At 37.2% G+C, this 20721-nt stretch overlaps 1 protein-coding gene across 5 annotated transcripts in view; it reads right to left on the bottom strand.

Annotated features, from left to right (window-relative positions):
* Nucleotides 1–20721, bottom strand: part of cntn5 (contactin 5) — a 112609-nt gene that overhangs the window by 59504 nt on the left and 32384 nt on the right. For all 5 annotated transcript variants that reach the window (XM_085244051.1, XM_085244049.1, XM_085244047.1 and 2 more), the window contains exons 2-3: nucleotides 18242–18359; nucleotides 3984–4190 (exon numbers count right to left, since the gene is read on the bottom strand). In XM_085244051.1, coding sequence (XP_085100177.1) covers nucleotides 3984–4190; nucleotides 18242–18296 — 262 coding nt within the window. In that variant the 5' untranslated portion in view covers nucleotides 18297–18359. The remainder of the gene's footprint in view (nucleotides 1–3983; nucleotides 4191–18241; nucleotides 18360–20721) is intronic.

Below are 20721 nucleotides of genomic sequence, written 5' to 3' on the forward strand. Positions count from 1 at the left end.
AAATTAAGTTTCATCCCCTTAAGTGAGGGAAATATGTTTAACAAGGAAGAGAATTCCTACAGTGTTCAATCAGTGAGGATGTAAACACCTTCAGATTAAAGCAGAAAATTAACACTTAAGCTTCACACTTAGTGTTTAATTTTAAATCCAGTATGCTGGAGCCTAAACAATAAATGACTATCACTGTCTTTCTTGGCAACACTGTAATTCTGGTACACAGTATATTATTTACAATGCATTATTGTGCAGACAGCCACAGGAAAAATTCATATGCATTCTGTTAGCGCTCAAAGGCAAACATAATATGGATTTAACTGACTTTACTATGGGTACGGTGGGGCAGTGCTATATACAGTCGCCTCAGGGTTTGAACCACTGAATGACTGGCACTTTTCTATATGGTGTTTGAATGTTCTTTTGGTGATTGTTTGGGTTTTTTCCAAGCGTTCCAGTTTCCTCCCACAGTCTAAGGCATGACTGTTAACAGTCTGAGACTGAACTCTATCCTCCTACAGCATTCTAAATTGGTTTTAGGTCTACATGTGAGCGTCAGTGGCTGTCTGTCTCTTGGCTATCTCTTTGTTAACCCTGTGATGCACTAGCAACTTATCTCAAGAGTTTGTCTTTGGAGTGTGACAAGAAGCCAGAGTACTCTGATGGAGTACACACGCACATGGAGAACATCCACACAGAAATCCACCAGGACACATTGCAAAAAGAATGATTGAATTATTGATTGATAGACTGATAGAAAGAGCTAGAGTGGTCAGTTGGTGTCTGCTCCAAAGATCTGGACAGGGCAACTTCAAGCTAATGTTCTGCAAAACCCAGGTTGCAGCATTATTTTAGTGTGTCCTAGTACTCTCTCCAATTTGAAGGCCAAGTTCCATATAATATGGGATGTCAAAGACAGGGTACACTGGCAGCTGGTGGATTTTGGTGGATGCAGTGTGATGGTGTTGGGCAGCATATCCCTCACTGGCAACGTTTGTCATCACTGGAGCCAATCCCGACACTGAGAGATCAACTTGAGAATCTGCAACAAGTGGCAATCCCATATCTCCACAGTCTGAGACTGAACTCTATCCTCCAACATGACAACACTCGTCCTCACAGAGCAGGGTTTATCAGGGACTCCCTCCAGACTCCCTTGTGAGTGTAGAGGTTGGAATGGCCTGCCTACAGTGCTGATCTTAACCCTACTGAACACTTGTGGGATCAGCTTTCGCATGCTGTTTATGTCAGAAACACACAATCACACTGGCTGACTTGCTGCAAATGCTGGATGAAGAATGAGATGCCATCCCACGGCAGTGTGGTACTATGCTGGTCACTAGCATGAGGATGAAAGGCCAGGCTTTTGCAGCTGTGCATGGTTGTTCCAGATGCTACCAAGGTACCTGCTTGTTAAATTAATACATTTGTTGAATGTCAATTTGTCTAAAGTTTTTCATGGGTGCAACCCACATACTCAATTAAGGAGAAATAAACAGGCTCCAGACTTCCCTCAATTTTCAAGGCTTCTGGGAAAGAATCTGCGCTTCAAGGACAATTTTTTCCTCAATTATTTGACACAATTTAATGACATTTATATGAAAAGAAACCTGACAACCTGAGTAAATACAAAATTCTGTTCTGACAACATTGTATTTTATTCTATTGTATATAGTATCTTATTCTATTGTGTACAGTATCTTATTCTTATTCTCTTATCTTATTCAAACGTTTTTGCTACTGTAACTTTGTACTCTCCACTTTCTGCTGTAAGATAACAAATTTTCCACATGTGGGACTAATAAAAGTTATCTTATCTTTTAATTGCTGATTTAACTTACTAAGGGAAAAAGTAACTACCCTGCTTGTTAAATAATTAATTAACTGTGATTAAACACTTTTTAAATGCATTTATTTTTATTTAGGGGCAGCATGGTGATGCTGTAGCTAACACTGTTGTCTCACAGGAAGAATGTCCTGTGTTCGAATCCACCATCTGGCTGGAGCCTTTCAGTGTGTTTGTATGTTCTCCCTGTGTCTGTGTGGGTTCCCTCTGAGGCTTCTAGTCACACTCCAAAGACAGCCTCCTGGATAGGTTGCTAGTGCATCACAGGTTTAACAAAGAAACAGACATGAGACAGATGGCTACTCGTGCTCATATTTACACCTACAGCCAATCTAGGAATCCCAATTAACTTAACAGCCAAATGCTTGATTGCAGGTTTGCTGCCAATGGTGGCACAACCAGTTATTAGGTTTAGGGGGCAATGACTTTTGCCAGGTAGATTTGGATAGCTTTTTTCTATTTTCAATTAAAATCTATATATTTTTTTTTACACTCGGTATCTTAGTCTAATAGGAGAATCTGTTTGATGTGTCTAAAACATTTAAGTATGACAAATATGCAAACAAATTACTAATCAGGAATGGGACAATTACTTCTTCACAGCAATACTGAAGAGCTGTTCAACCAACATGTTTGTGATAATTTGAAAACACTTGAGAGTTGGATAAAAAAAACAAAACCATATCATTCTTTAAGTGCATTTGTATTTGTTTATGTGTTTGTCTGTAGAAAATACAAACACATACACAAGCATATGTGTCATTCAACTTCGAGTGTCATGGCCATCTGTCAGTCATAGAGTCAAAAAACGCAATACCCCCTTCAATCCACCAACGGTACATTACTTGTTGGCATCCATTTCATCCACTGAACATCAATCCGGTGCAATGGTATAATGGTCCTGTCAACACTGACAGTGGAGAGGCATTACCTTCACCTTGGTTATATAGATGTAAGTCATTTTATGGCTACCTAGTGATAATGCTGTCAGAAAGTAAAAAAGGCAGAAAGATAGGCAGAAAGGAATAGACAAGCGCCTGGAACAGAAAAGAAGGTAACAAAGGAAACAAAAAATGAAAAAAAAAGGATAGATATTATAATTTTATGCCTGCTTCTAATATGACTCACTTTATTAGGAACTACTGATCCGATTTGACAATAGAGAAACTGCTTCAGATTTCCATTAATGAGCCTTCCAGATGCAATAAGCATGATGTAATTAATCACATCAAAGCATCAATGTGTCATTAGATCCTCAAGACTTATTAATTCTTGAAATCAGGACACTAAGTGACCCATGTAAATTTATGATGTTGTGTTTCCATTGTGCATTTTGGGTATTACATCTTGTCTTTGACATAGCTATCCATTATTTCTTTCTATGCTGGCAGAAGCACAGTGAGCACAATATTGCAATGATCCCACTTCAATTTTACAAAGGGCATGACCCTGGTCTCCCCGGAGAATGCGGTGATAACGGATAGGTACAATTCATTTCCAGACCAAACCTAAACAGAGAGAAACATATAAAGTCTAACCTAATATGGCAAACTCTTGCCAGAGTGCAGACATAGCAGAGTGCATTCACACCAATTACTTTTGGAGGAGCTCAGTCAAACTCTGGAGTGCCTTCCCTTTTGGTTAGGCTCATTTTGGCGGGTGAGAACACTGTCATCTGAACTTCACAATTCAGGTCTCACTCCTGTATAGGGTGACTTGAAAGTAGTTGACCCCGACTGAGAATGTAATCCAGAACTAACAACAGAAAATAGCGTGAAAAAGTGGTGCTCTCTACTTATAAGGAGTTAGAAGCTGACATTGATAGCTAGTAAGACATACTATGCCATAAAAGAAAAAACATACTCAGCTTTCTCTTCCTACTTTGCTAAACAATGTATACTATAAAGTGTAAATTAAGTCAAAAGGGATCCAAATATTAAGTATCCATGGATAAAATGGGAGATGACTTCTATGCAGCAAAACAATTGTCCAAATTCTCCCATTAATAAGCTTTTGTGTTTATATATATGTATCCCTGTTGAAACATTTGCTTGTATATATGCAAGTATGAACGCAAACTCTAACAAATCAAAAACTTTTGAGAGAAAACAAACTGAGATTTTGACTGCTCCATTAGTTTTACCTTCGCTTCTATAGTCCTCCTGAGAGCTATGCAGACTCAGGGCTGACAGGGGGTGACTGGAGAAAGCAGGCCAGTCAGGAGTCACCAGCCCACTGCTGTAGTGTTGAGGTCTGCCGCGTGAGTTGACCACTGAAGAAGAGCTGTCTGGCTTCATTCGTAATACTGCTGCATATGATATAGGCCGTGCTGCAACAGCTCTTGCAAAATCTGGGGGGGAAAAAATGTGGAACACAGTTTAAGGATAAATAATTTATGTTCAGGATGTTAACTGAAACTGAAGTTAAATTTGTCAACAATAACAACAAATTCAGTTTTAGTGGATATTTGTTGCAGCAAGTCGATGTCCAAATTGAAAGAACAAATTATGAAAGCACTAACCTTTTTAATAAATAACAAAGAGAAAAGTACTCCAGTGTAGTGTATAGTATAAAACTCAGCAGCAAAACAACTCTAGTCAGTTTTCATTCTGCAAGGAATAGAATAATTTGGAGCAAACTAGTGCTTACAAACGAGGCATAGCACACAGGCAAAAATAAAGGAGAAAGCAGGTGTGTCGTAAAACTCAGACAGTGAAATAAACAGAAAAAAACAACTTACAATGTCTAAAAAATGCATAGAAATGATATAGTTGATCTAATTTCTGAGTAAAATTGTAACCACAAGGTCTAAGAGATTTGTGTAAGATTAAATATCTGTCTGTTAAAGTCCCAATATCCACCTAATATAAAAGTCATTTTCAAAATCACTACCACAGTACCTGTTAAAAAGGTGTGAAATTACCCATAAAGATTCTAATTTCTTTTTTAAACATTTTTTTTATTCTACAATTTTAATCTAGGAGTCTGTTTTCCCATTTGCCTCTCATGTTTTTTGGTTTTTTTTGGAGCATCTGCTGCGTAGCACCATTTGATGTACTGACTAAAAAGGCACTTATGATGCCTTAGGTGAAAACATGCAGTTCTTAAAAGGAACCACAGACACACTGCATATTCTGGAGATTACTGTCATCAAAGTCTCAAATTGAATAAAATGGTAAGTGTAACAGAACAGGAGAGAAACAGATTCCTTTAAAGTCAAAGAGACCGTGGAGGTTCAGAATAATATCCTCTCTGAAAAAAGATGTCGAGGCTGTCACTAGTCATCGCTGTCACCATAAATGTCTGCAGCATATTTCTGAAGAATTCAGTCCACTTTTTTAATGGTATTGTTCCAATTCGTTTTACTTTTGTGATACTATTAATATAACTCAAGAAAACATAAACAATTAGTGTATTTTTCTGCTTGAAATTTAATCCTCGTTTCACACGTTTCAAAGCAACTGCACGATACAGCTAAGGAATAGCTAAAATTACTGGTACTATGGAACCAATCCTGTGCAAATATATGGCTCAAACTAAAATGCATAAGACTATAATCTTAAAGCTCAAGAAGAACTTAATCAGATATCTGCAAAGAAGGGTGGGAGTTTCTTACCCTACATGATAAAGTGCTGTGAAAGAACTGAACAAAACTGAGAAATAATTATGTGTCCTTGGGGACTTGTCAGCTGCAAAAAAAAGAAAGAAAAAAAAAGCAATCTACAAATGGAGAGCAGGCAATTACAGTATTACATATTCTGCTGAGAAACAGGATATGGAACTCCATTTGAAATTAAAGATACTGTGAGTTTGAACATTGAAAAGCAAAGCAATTAGTAGATGGTTGGTAGTCAGTTAAACCATTTATCCTGCCAAAAATCAGCTTAGTTTGTGGTATAAATCATATTCTCACTGCTGATGCCTGCAACAGTACCTTTTCAGTACTTCATTAAATGTGCCTTTAACACCTGGAAAGGTACAAATCGTATTAACTTGAGAGAGAATTCCAAAATAAAATTTTAGCTACTTTTTAGAGCCTCAGTAATACGGCTTAATGGCATTGTAATAATGCAATGCATTTATATTAGCACTGTTTGTAATGTTCAACATAAATATTTTAAATGCAGTATTTGTTAAAAAGCGCTCCTGTTATGACGTTATTTTTGTGCTGCTATTCTGAGTGCACATAAAAAGACTTTGCAAATGCAAGTGTTGCATTTTGAGGAGAAAATTATTTTGAGCGAAGAAAAGTTTAATTTGAGCGAACAAAATTCTGCTGCGTACAAGAAATGTATTAGTGTAGCTAAACCTATTTTTGGTTAGTATGTTATTTGTTTTAAAAATTTATAATTTTTAAGCCCATTGTTGGTTTTAATCTAGCTTAAAGCAAACCACTCCACTGGATTTGGCTACATTTTGGACAGTGCTTCCGGAATAGAGTAGCTAGTGAGCTGATTGGAGAACAAAACAGCTAATCACAATCTTCGCATCCAAGTCTGTGAATGGTTGGTTTTGTGGAACATTTATAATGTGTACAGAAAGAGTTGAGCGTGTAGGGTGCAGAGATGTTGAGCAACACACTGAGAGCAGGTCCGCAGATATCTGTCAGCACACAGAGCAGAAATCTGAGCAAGAGCAAATGCAACAACTGAGCGAGAGGGGCTGTTATTGTGTGTGTATATGGATAATAGCAAACACTGAAATACATTTCTTGCACGCAGCAATGAATTTTGTTTGCTCAAATTAAGCTTTTCTTTGCTCAAAATAATTTTCTCCTCAAAATGCAACATTTGCACTTGCAATTTTTTTTAAATGTGCGCCCAGAATAGAGGCACAAAAATAATGCCATATCCTGTCATCCCATGCATTACCTGCATGGGAGGAGCATGGTCCCCCATCAGAGTCCAGTGGGGGTCAGGAGCGCTACTACAGGGTCCCATACCTACCATCCTAGATTTTGTATACCCAAATCCAGTGGAATTTGCATGGTTGAGGATGGCCCAGGAAAATATTCTCCCAGCAGATGCAACAAAACGCTTCAGTTTCCAGATATTATTGGATCACCTTAAGCTGCTTATTGCCGACTCCTGTAGCAACTTTAGGTTCCCTTATACCAACACAATGGATGCCCTCAACCAGCAGTATGGATAGCTGACCCGTCAGCGTATTGCAGAGTTAATGGACAGGCAACTTCTCATATCAGGAGATACCAAGACCTTCAGGATATTTGGTCTAAAGGTACGATTACTGGTCAGCATGCTTTCACAGTTACGGAGGGAAGGAATTGTAGAGATGGAATGTGGGTCTCATGTGTCAAGGCTGCTTGAGAAACTGACCCATGGTATTAGGTGTAGTTTCCAGCAGTGACACATTCACCCTCAGAAAAATGAGCTTTGAAAACCCAGTTGTTACCACACAGACGAGGGCCCTCAGTCACGAGAGATGCTCTCTTTGTGACAGGCTACTAGTAACAAAGTGCCTAAAGATATGATTTAAATTTCATTTTTTGCTAAGTTATCTATAATGTGTAGACACAAAAGTGTCTCATCCTTAGCGTTAGGGGCCTTCAAGGATTCACAGGTCAGTGCCAATAAATCTATGAAAATGGTCAGGTCAGTGTATTTTAAATCCAATCATTGGAAACGGGTGAAAAACTTTGAAAGCGCTTGAAGACAATTGCTCGAGACCACTTTAAAAATATAGCAAAGAAGTTTGACTCTTTAGTAGACAAAATATATAGACATGAGGTGTACTTTTGCACAGTATTGTAGTTACTTATGTATGAGATGATGGGTATGCAGCCTGGCAACATGACCCTGTAGGCCTGGTGTAGGGTAAAGAAACCCTGGAGAAAAACTAGAAAGATCTGTCATGCCCTGCAATGAACATTTAGAGTCACACAGAAATACAGAGTGAGTCACACAAAGTTCTGCTTATGATCGTGTTTGTCACACTGATTTTTTTTTTGCAATTCAAGCAGAGCTCAGAACATAATATATAACTGAATTTTTTATAACTGAGCTGAGGCCAAGCTATCAGAAGCAGACTGGTGTTAAGCATATTTGATGCAAAAATGTATAAAGCAACTTAGTATCTTTGACTGACAGCTAAGATGTAATGGTTGAAAGAAGCTGAATGATTACAAGGAAACAGCTTGTAATAAAACAGGTTGATCTGTTAAAAGATGACAGCTGCAATGACTTCATTTAGTCAAGATTTAAAATACTGTCAGGACATACAGCTAATTTCTCTCGCTAAACAGGACATCTCCACGTAAACATGCCGTATCTCATCAATGCCATTTGGCATACTTCCTGCAGTGGAAATAAATAATAATGTTACTAGATTCATCAGACTTTAAAGGTGATAAATAATAATGACTACAACACTATGAATGTGCATATATAGAAACGGATGTATCATTTTGTAACCAAACCACAGCACCTAAAATCAGAATCAAATCATTAGGATACCTGAGAGAGTACAAAACTATGAGGGGTAATTTTTACCAAAGGACTAGTGAATCAAATAAAAGCTTACCCCAAGAGTATTAACACAAGCCTTTGATGCAAATTCAGACTGGGCCGGAACGATAAAAAATAGCCCAGAAGTGTTTTTCACAGTACAAAATGAGTCATACTTATTGGGAGCATGGGATTTTAAAATACTCATGAGCTTGAGCAACATTATGGTTTCATTTAATATATAACATACTGTAGCTATTGTAGGACTATCACAATTCTGACACACTCAGATATGATAATCTAGTGTTTTTTAAATATTAAGGTCTAAGTAGCTTTCATTTTTTTGACATTGTATTATACTTGATGTACCTAAGTGTCCCTAAAGTAATAAACCAGTAAGACAGTCATAACTCCTGACAGTCAGGTTGATACAAGCTAAAGAAACTGGTTACTAGGTATTTTTTGAAGGATTTTCTGAAAAACTTTTGGATTGGTGGCTTTGTGAATTTGTGCTATCCCGTGTGCGACTTTTGTTAAATCAACGGCATAAGCTACTGTGTAGCTAAATAACTGTAACACAGTAATTTCCTAACCGTTGGAATAAATAAAGCATTTTTTATATCCTATCTTGTCTTGCCCTTTGTGAAACAATATAATACTTATTGCTTTTATAGGTCTAATTGTATTATTAATTGTTTTAATAGCTTTTACAATACATATATAGACTTAGCACGTGAATTATACTTCTGCGTCAGATCTACATCGTAACTTTCGCCATAACGGGAACCCCATTTTAACCCAATGCCACAACCTTCTGTGTAACTTGGAGTGCATCTCCCGAGAAATGTCTGTATGTACTACTAGTTTGGCTGAGGCATACCACAATGACTTTGAATGTCATGGAAGGTTGCAGTGTAGGGATAAAAGGAGTTTCTGGTTACATGATTTAGGTAACCTGAGTTGGGATGTACATATTTCCTGCAGAAGACTAAATCAAGCATTAGACTGTTACACACTGAATGCACTGTGAAAAAAAACCCAAACGAATTTCCAAATCGAAAGTTGCCGTGTAACGTATGTAGACACTGAACGTGTTGCATTTTTGTGATGAATTAGTCATCAAAAAAATGCATTATGAAAAAAATTACGTCAACATAGAGGCATGATGAGCTGGTTCTGATTTCTCTTAACAATAAAACTAAGAAACTGAGATTCTGGTTCATCCAATTCTCACGAGAAGGCAGCAGTAGGGAGAATTTCGTAGTTTGATCCAGGAGTTGAAACTGTATCATGCTTTTGTACATACTGCAGGATGTAAGCAGGGCAGTTTGAGGTCTTGTTGGCAGGGCTGAGATCACATCTGAAAAGGCAGAGAAATCATTTCAGAGAGCCGATTGACCCGGATCAGCATCTCGCTGTGTCTGACGTGAAAGACTAATATTTTACTATTTCCACCTCATTGTGTATTCACTGCACATCTACAGAAATTCAGTGATCTGATTTGTCCGATCTGTTTAGTCAGATCCCCCCAAAAATCTAAAAAAAATCAGAAAAATTGAGCTTGATTTAAAAAAAAAATGTTGCAAATTTGTCCAGTTAAATTACATGGTTGGTGTGAATGGTTGCATTAAGAGTAGATGAGTAAGAAAAATATTTTCAACTCATGAAATATTGGCATGGATTTTATGCATCTGGTGTTTAGAGAAGAAGCAGCGATGAAGCCTTTTTCTCCTTCATATCAGTAAACTAGTTCTAAGTCACACATGAACAGCTTAGTTTCACCCATTATGGATGAGTAATGCAGACACACCTGAGTTTAGTACATAGTCGTTGCTCATTATGCCAGGGGTTCAAGATGGTACAATAAAATACTGTGAATTACTAACACAGCTTTACCACTTAATGCAATAGTAAAAGTGCAGTGCCTGTAAAGTACATAACAACAGTGGTGATTAAGCTACTGTCATTTCAATGAATTTATATTGTAACAGCCATCCAAATATTATTTATTGTTTCCACTGACTTCATAAAAAAGATATACACTCACAAGCCACTCTTTAGGTATTATATTATATATAAAAGGTGCTGAAACATTCCTATGAGATTTTAGTCCATATCAACATGATAGCATAATGCAGTTAATGCAGATTTGTTTGCTGTACTCCTATGGTGTGAAACTCCTATTCAACCACATCTAACAAGGTGCTATTACATATATTGTCATTCTCAGATTACTTGAGCTTTGGGGCATGCTGCTTTATCCTTCAGGAAACAGCCATCAGAGCATGAGTACATTGTAGTTATAAAGGGATGCACATGGTCAGCAACAACACTCAGGTAGGCTGTGGGATATAAATGATGCTCAGTTTGTACAAAGGGGCCTAAAGTATACCAAAAAAATATACTCACTACAGCACCATCACCAGCCTGAAGTGTTGACACACGGCGGAATGGATCTGTGTTTTTATGTTTTTTATGCCACATTGTGACCCTACCATCCAAATACCGCAGCAGAAATTGAGACTCATCAGACCGGGAAACATTTTATCAATCTTGAATTGTCACATTTTGGTGGTTCCTTATGAACTGTGGCCTCAGTTTTCTGTTCTTGGCTGAGTGGCACCCAGTGCAGTCTTCTCCTCCTATAGCTGATCTGCTCTACAGTCATTGCTTCAAGGTAGGATGTGTTGTGCATTCAAAAATGATCTTCTGCATATCTTGGACAACAAGTTGTTATTTGAGTTACTGTTGCCTCCTGTCAGCTTGAAGCAGTGTAGCCCTTTTTGTCTGACCTCTGGCACCACCAAGGAAATTTTAACAAGAAAAAAGCAGAGCCTATAAACAGATATCTTGATGCTGCTACTAAAATAAAACTATACATATTTGATTTTAACAGAGACATGCATGCTCCCTGGCTTGTTTGGAAAAACTATGCAAAATTATACACTGGCATCCTAGGTACCAGACAAGCAGACAAACAAAAAGTTACTATTATAAGAAACATAACATAACGTTAAAGGGATGTTGTACAAACTGCATGTATGCTTTAATTGACATAATATGTGGTGGAGGTTATAAAACGTATCACTGTCTTTTCTCAGGAAAAATAGCATTCCTAAATCCTGACAAACACAGCAGTCAGACAAATAACTTTTTTTATTTGTTTGACTGCTGAAGCCAACGGGCACTTGCACTTGTCAGCTGTCACCTTCATCTGATAAAAGCAATGACCCTTGCAGATCCTGCTGATCCCTATCTTTCAGTGGGTGCAAAATCAGTCACACTCATTGTTGCTGAAAGGCCTGCACTTGCTGTATTTCAGGGAGCTCCAGAGCAATGCCATCGGTGATCGTTTCAGGTCTTAACACCACCTTCATGATAACATCAACAAAGGAGGCAACAGCCATTCTATACTTGAACAAAGAACAAAAAGTCAAACATTCCTGTTACCTTGTCTTTATTATGACGTGTGTTTTAAACTACTAGACTGTACGTTTACTTTAATGGAGATCACCTTTCTGTAATAAGCTACTCTAAATTATTATGCAGTGTGCCTACAAAGGACACGTACATGGATTTGAGACAAGGGACTTAACATGCAAACAAAACAACAACAGAGGTGAAGGTGAGGCTAAAGGAGGATGACACGTTTCGAGTTAACAGAGGTGAGATCTGGAGAAACAAACACTGGGGAAACACTGAAAACCTATCCACTTGTATTAGGCCGTTGGGCTGACACTGTGCAGGGCACAATATGCGAGTCTTGTGGGGCTTTGTCGGCAGCCTCTGGACAATGGTGTGAAAAATTAATTAGAATAACATACAGTAAGTAGGTGAGACATTCGTGGGTGCTCAAGTAGATGGACATGATTAGGCATAGCCTGTAAGATTAATGAAGACCTTCACAGGAAGATTATATTGACTGAAGCTGATTATGCTTGAGACCATTTATTCAGTGGAATATCATTACAGATAGAACAATCCATACATCATATGCAACCTCACTTCACCTCATATCACAGTGGACTACTTACTAAAACCCAGTCTTTTTTCATGATCCTTGGCGTACGGTGGGGATTGTATGAGTTGCTTCAACCTTGCCACAGTAACAATGAAACCGCAATGGTACTGTATGATTTATGGTATTAATGTGTCATACCTCCTGATGGCAAGTGTGGGAGTAAATTCAGTATGCTGCTTGTACTTGTTCCTTTTTTTTCTTAACATAAAATTCATATTGAAGATACATAAGAATCGGACAAAAAAAAAAAAGTCAGAGGTTATACGTTTTCTTTATCCTGATGGTTGGACCAAAAATAGACTCCACTGTCATGCATTTGCAGAACTTAAAATGCAGACTCTGTAGACAATCGAACAAACGGGAAACACTTTTATTCAAACTGATGGAAAATCCCAAAATCCAAATAGCAAGGTTCATATAGGACTCGACAATTTGGGCAGGGATGACACAAGGAGCAAAAACAGACACTGTGAAAGGGAAAGACACCATTATTTAAATATATATATATATACACACATACAAGAGGGCAATTAGGGGAAGTGAACACAGCTGGTGTAATGAGACAGAGGTGGAAATGAAATGAAATACAAAGCACAAGAGACAGTGAAAATAGAAGAGGAATTAACAAATAGGAAACACAAGTAAGTTAAAAACAACTTGTTCAAGGTGTGATGGTGAAGTCCAACATGTTGAAATTAATTAATCTTGAAACATTTTAAACTGATCAAATAATGTACAGGAAACACAGGAACATGACATCCACATTCCTTGTATTCAACACGGTTTAAATGTACCAGGTTAGCACAGGTTTGTGATTACTGATGACTGCTTTTCCTGTACACTGACTAACAGACCATGACTTTTGGATTATTGGAATGCTAGGCTAGTGGGAGATGCAGTTATGGAATGGGGGTGTCACTTTTTATAACAACTCCATATTTTAAAGTTTATTTTTTAAGGTATACAATTACAGCAATATATATTCATTGCATGGTCCGGCTCTGTGTACTGCATGCAAATACTCATTCGTTTCCCCACACACAGCCATATTTCTGTCATTTGACTCTTTTGCCCTTGGTGAAAATTACTTCATGCATCACTTATACGGCACTACACATCTATATTCCCTGCAACCCACTTTTAATATTGAGATACCTCTGAGTTAACCAAGGAAAAGCTGAATTACCATTCCACACTTAACACTCCAAGAAATATTATATTTCAATCACTGGTGGACTGAGGTGGGGAAAAAAAAGAAAAAAAAATGGGCCCAGACATTATGCCTGCCCAACCCACTTTGTTAGTGCCCTCTCCCTTCTATGTCATAGAAGGGTCCACACCCTTCTATGACAACGAAGAGAGGCACAGGGGAAAGTAAAATAGAATGGAGCAACTACTGTCTTCAAACTGAGTATTTTCTGTTCTCATGGAGAACAGTGGGTCAAAAATCCATTATACAAACCATTGTGTCAAAAGTATTATACTAGACAAAGACAGCATCACACCCGTGGGAACAGCTGCTCACGGCTCCTACTGCTGATAATATTGAAAACCAGTTTGAAGTGTGGCACTCTTACTAAAATGTGACACGTCTCTGATAGTTGTGAGTACTAAAAGCACACTTAGTTCACAGTGCTGTTCTGACTAAAATGGAGAACTACAACTCTCTCTCTCTCTCTCTCATACATATATATATATATATATATATATATATATATATATATATATATATATATATATTATTACAACATTAGTCAAATACGTGTTGTATAAATTGAACAGCTCTTCCTCAGAGTCCACATATGGAAGATTCAACTTCAACGTCATTATGACCCAAACTATTTGTGGTATCACAGTTTTCAGGCAACAACAATTTGCAACAAATTTGCAACAATTGGACTCTATTCATTTCAGTTACCTTCAAGACAAAAATTAGTGTTAATGTATGGATGAATGATGCATTCAAGTCCCTTGAAAAGTTTGGCTGAAGAAGAATGAAGGCAAACAAATTTAAAAACTTGTCATTGTCAAGCAACAATATCTGCCCCAAATATTTGGAAAAGGGTATTCTGAGTTAAAGCTCTGTCCTCCTGGAGTCCTCAACTAAATGGAGCTGGTCTCACAAACTGAATTTGTGATTTTTAGGATGTTATTCAGGTTGCAAAACAATGTCTTGACTCAATATTACTACCCCCATATTTTGGCTCAAGACAATGTGTTTACTGGTTTATGCTTTACAGATGCTATAATTCATACATTTTGGCTGTTTTTGTATTTTTTTCTATTGGCATATGTGTTTTGTGTAATTTAGATGTTTTGTTGTGTGTGTGTGCGTGCGTGCACTACTACTCTGTTGATGGTATTGCTGTCTATTGTAGCCTGTACACACATGCAAAAGACAATTTAATCTAAAGTCATATCATGCTGTTAAATAAAGGTTAAAGAAAATGAAAAATATGCACATGCATAACAGTAGGTGTCTTATTTTTAGATTTTTATGCAATCATGAAATACTTTTGTTTACACTGTGATAAATCTCCTGGCATTGTCATTCAACTAAATCACACAAGAATGAAACAAAGACTGCATTTCCTGTATCCAATTTTCAGCTGAATTGCATAGATATGTTCAGTGAATACTGCAGCCATCAGTGTAGGGGAATTGATGACATTCTTTGTATTTCCTTCTTTCTATGTCACTATATGTGTAGTGCAAAAAATACCAAGTTAAAAATAATATAGCAAAAATATACAGCATTTAAATACTTGAGTTTGTTGTACATAACAGTATATGTGAACATATGTTCACCTATATTCCAGAAGGAGAAACAACCTTGCATTCTTTTTTTTCTGAAAGGAAGCTAGTTTACAAAGCAGGAAGACAACAGAAGTCATTGTAGTAGTACTGAGATGAGACACCCATAATGAGCAAGCAGAGCAAATTCTGTCAACTGTACACATCTAAGGAACCAGGAAACCAAATCCTGAGATCAAAAATCAATGGACAGAATTGGCTCAACTGAACCAAATTAACTACACAAGCCGCTAAGTCCCTGTCCATAAACTTGATAAACTGTTGAAGTCTTGACAAACAGAAAAAGAATTACTGAAAACTCTTCTCTTTTCCACAGTAACTTCCTGTCAGCTAATTTTAAAAAGTCCAAGTCACAGTTACTTAATAGTGGAATTTCTGTTAGTATTGATATCTTCTTACCACCTTCATACATACACCAATACCTTGTAGTATTGCTTTCATTGGGAATTGGTGCCAAATGTACTACTACTACTGTAAGATTCGGTTCATTGTTAAGTCCCATAGTAGACCTTAGTGAACCAGAGTCTGTTGACTCTCCAACCAGTTTTCCTATTTCTCTATTCATGTTTGAAAAATCAGAATCTTCTATAGCAACCGTGGCCTGTTCTGTTATCGCACATAAAGCAAAGAGACACCCACATAGAGACACACAAGCCATTTATGAGAAATTTCTTAAGTGCTCATGTTGGGCTGAAAAGCTTTCAATAGTCACTGCACTTTGCAGTGATTCTTCTACTTTTTTTTTTTTTTAAAGGGAGAATAAACTCTTACATTTCTTCATGCCTTTAGGGCACATTAAAAAGCTATACAAAAATTAGAAAACAGGAACTCACTATAATTATCCTCCTTCACACTTTGTGATGGACAGTGGTCAGCACTGTCAGTGATGGTCAGCTGTCAAATGCTACCAAACATGAGTGTTCCACAGTTTGTTAAACAACTCCTTTTATATTTATGCTTCTATTTGTGTATCATAAAGCTCTACTGAGACCATTGCTTTCAAAGGTTTTAAATGGGACTCAAAAGTATTGTAAAAGCATTGCATTTAAAAGTTGAAAATTGGACACTTTGTGACGAAAAACAGCTTGATTAAAAACTAACTCAAAATTGTCAGTCATCAGCTTTACCATCTCCTTCACACATTCCCACGCGCTCCATGCATTGCTTTTACAAAATCCCTGGGGAAGCAATGATTACAGTTTACAGACAGCAGTTCAAAATGCTTATGATTAGACTACATCAAACCTTATGGTGCTTTTGAAATACAAGCTCAGGCCTGTCAGCTGATGGAGTTCAAGCTCAAATTACCACTGGAGGCTTGTTAGGCAGCTTCCCTGCTAATACCAGTAGCAGAGGTTTGGGAGCCCACACTTTGGCTTTCTTGAACAGTATACAGTAGTTGCTGGGATGTTAACATTTTTAAATTGTGGTAAATGTCTGGTTTGCTGTAATGTTAACGCAGCACTGTGAATAATTGGCATTCTGTGGTACAAACTGTACTGTCTACAAAAAACCATGTGTAATAGATTTATGTCAATATATAAAATAAAATATATTCACAATCTAATGAATGCAAAACAGTGGGTCACAATCAAAGGTATAAAAGAAATTTCCTATGTGACAGTCCCAAGAAACGAATTTTAATGTTAAATTTTTTTATTGAATAATAATTCAAGCGTTTTTTTCCCCCCACAGAATTATATTTATATGCTCCTATGCAAATACTTAAATTGCCAAGTACCCTGTGAAAAATCATTAACTAAGAAATATAATCAGTCCAAGACAGTGGAGTGGGAGTCTGTCTGACCACAAGATTAAAGGCTCTCTGGAGAGGGAGCTGAGTGATATCAAGGACCATCACAGAGGCAACTTGTCCAGCCAGCCCGTTGGTGGGAAAATGAGAGGAAGTGGGTTGGAGCTAGACATTTTTGAATTTGTCACCAAATTGACCATTAATATATCTGAGTGGCCCACCCTAAATTCTGTCTGTGGCAAATGTGGGCTAACAACACACAATACTGAATCAGGAATAGTTGCCTGAACAACAATGGTTGTTTTATACAGGATGAGCTATTTTCATTCGAACCATAAAATGAGAAAAGTGAAAAGAAAGATTTGTGGGTTTTTTTCTTTGTTGCTTCATATCACTTCTATACAAGTTAAATAATTTTTTTTAGCAGCTAAAAATAAATTATATCTCACTTTGTTACTTTGTAAGGTTGTAATGTACAATACTGCTCTACAGCAGCATACCTAACTTTAAAAAATATGCCCACAATTTATTCAGAAGCAAACAGCCTCAAGAGACAATGTTTAAAACTCAAAAAACAGTTGTTTCCATTTATTATTATGGTTTAACAGGCAGACCAGTGAGGTCAGTGCAGCTTCTGTGACTTCCATAAATGAAGCTCAGAGAAAGGCCCAGAGTGCACAAACCCTTCTCTGGTGGGTTGAAAGAACTGTTAAAAGGGCAGAATCCATTAGACCGGCAAATCCATGTTCTAGACTGACTGAGGGAGTCGCTTGATCCGTAACTTGAAATTTTGCGCTCACTGCTAAACACACTAGTGAAGATGTAGCATGGGAAGATAATGGATAGCAGACAGATAAAGCGGAGCACTGGTATGTTGAAACTAATTACTACTAAGCCAGTTAAGCCTGCCTGATACTTTAAAGGTAATTGGATATACATTCATGTTACGTAAATTTACTTTTATTCTTTCTTTATTAATTAGGTAGAAAGGTATGTATAAAATAAAACTTGGTAATGAGTAATTACTTTGTACAGCAGCCACAGAAGGTGTGCAAAGGTGTTCCCAATTTTATCTCCTTTAGAAACCAAGAAGAACCTGGCACATAAATTCTTGGATTTAAATACAAAACATGTCTTTTTAAAGATGTGAAAGTGAAAAAAATATCCCCGATATTTGACACCGATAAATGAATGAATAAATAAATTCTCCTACATGTGGCACATTTATCCCCGGCAAGTTATCATTTTAGACATTACTGTATCATTTTCTTTTTGTATTATTAATACTTTAAATTATTCTGTACATCTTTTCTAAATAGTCTCTGAACACTAGCTCTTGAATTTCTTACCTGAAAGGCCACTGATGACAGACAGGAGGAGGAATGGTTTCCATGGTGACCCCATACTTGTTGAAGAGGTCCCTTCTGCAAGAATGTTAGCAGGTCTGCTTCTTCATTAAAGCTGCGCCTACAAACATTAGGAAACAAATCAGTTGGTGGGAGGATGTACCTCTGTTTATCACATACAACCAGAAGAACCCTGTAGAACACAACAGCTGTCAATCAAAAATCCCTGTGAAAATCTCACTGAATAGAGCGTGCATTTATTTTCTTATCACATGATCACAGGGATGTTTCACACCACACAATCTGGACTTCAGGGGGGTTACACATGACAAGATTGCTCCCACTCCATAATTTCATGAAAAATTTATACAGTGGGCAAGACTACTATCCCATCCTGGGCTCTTCACACCCTCTCTAATTGCATGCAGTCTATCACGGCTATTAAATTCCCATTATACCACAGAACTGCTGTACATCTTGTACTGAGAAAAATCCAACATGCATCATGTAATCAGATAGTGACTGACACCAACTTGGCTACTGAAGTGACAAATGCATGCTGCAGTTACACAGTGTGAATAGTTTGTGAATAGCAACAAAATCCTTGAAATTTCACGATAAAGAATGTTTTGCAGCTACAATATATAAAGGACTCTTTGAAAGCACTACGTTCGCCTTTTGCTTAACTTTTTTGCTTAACGCTTAAAAGGAGCGTGTTTTATAAGTCTGTAATTATTTTCAGCTGTATTTAGAGAAAAGAGGCTTTTTTGTTAAGTAAACAAACCTTATAAACCAATTCTTATACACAAAATTCAACGACCAGCTAAACCTATTTTAATCTTCAAACTAAAATACACAATAATATGTGAATAGTAATAATTGGGTCATCTGCAGGTGATTTAACACTAGATTCTCCACAAACAGGTGACGCAACACAGCAGAGAGCTGACCATCATCCAGCGCTTTGCCCCAGCTGCGTTGTGAACAGCTCCCTGCACCAACTTTTCATGGCACTATGATATCATCACATCTAGCCAGGATTATGACTTACAGGCATTGAGTCATAATTCCACAGATGGTAGCTTCGCACCATTGGCTTCTCATCCAAGCACATCCACTTAACGTCTGAACCAGCGGTTCCTCTCGTACTGAGCGTTTTACTACTCCAAAACACATCATCAGTAGAGTAAATCTGACCTACCTTAAGACGGTAAAAGCCCAAGCTCACCTTTCTCTTTTCAGTGGGTGTATATTCAAAAAATGGATTGATAATGCAGAGCAACTGGGGCTTTACTGCATTATCTGATGTGACACAATAATCGTTTAATCTCAGTTATCTTGTTTTTATAATTGTTGGAAGCCAAAGTGGTAATGTAGACTTGTTCAAACTTAATGATTGCTTTGCTTGATCTATTAAAAGATCATTCCCAGTGCATTTTTTAACAAATATAAACATAAAAAATAAAATAATAAAAATAAAAAAATAAAATAAAAATAAAAATACTGGAGTATGTTTCATTCCTGCACAAATGTCCTTTTTTCCATTCAGTACCATCAGTTATAAGTTAAGCATAAAACATGATCACAATAGCAAACACTAATAAAATATCCACTGCACCTCAACTTACGGATGAGTCTACAGTGCTAACAGGATATATATTGCATAATATACAGTTTTTGTGGGCCTGTGCTTTGAAAAGAATAAGGTTTGCTGACCTTGTTATTCATGCTCATTGTCAATAATCTCTATATTAAAAAGTGGTATTTCTCCAGTTATCTGACAGGAGTGCATTCATTTAAAATCTCTTTTTTTTATTTTGCTCTCTTCCACTTAAGATAAGATAAGATAAGATAAGATAGAACTTTATTAATCCCTCGGGTGGGTTCCTCTGGGAAATTCGATTTCCAAAAAAGCACAGCACCGACAGAAGTTACAGAGTTATACACACACACATATATATAAATACAGAGACAATATAAATAAAATATACGAAGGGGATAAATAGAATAAATAGGAATAAAAATAAAAATACAAGTGAATTGCACATTTCAAGTATTGAGTCTATTGCACCGTTGACTATTTACAAAAGTATTGCACAAAAGGTATTGCACAGTGAGGTGAAGAGGCACTACAGCTTAGTTGTTCCCTCCTTTGTCCTCCCTCTCCCCTCCACTTTTATCTCAGTGACAGTGTCTCTTATCTTTATTTAAGTCTGTGTCATTTAGATCATTAACACAGCTGCACAGACAGCTCTGAGGGTTGAGGGAAGCATGTCCAGATCCAGTAGGAGTTATGTCACATTCATTATTTATCCGTCCTTGTCTTTGCTTCACCTCATTCACTCCCCTGCAATGCACAATGCAGCAGCAGTACTGCTGGGTTAAATAATTAGTAACACAGAAATTAGGCTGTTATTTAGAGAGAGAAAGAGAGAAAAACATAAGGAAATGAAAGAGAAAGAAGAAAGCAAGGTAAACAGATT

Source organism: Mchenga conophoros, linkage group LG14 (genome assembly GCF_057382185.1).
Source record: "Mchenga conophoros isolate Kocher_MC1m ecotype Shallow Benthic linkage group LG14, M_conophoros_male_GT1.1, whole genome shotgun sequence".
Lineage (NCBI taxonomy): Eukaryota > Metazoa > Chordata > Actinopteri > Cichliformes > Cichlidae > Mchenga > Mchenga conophoros.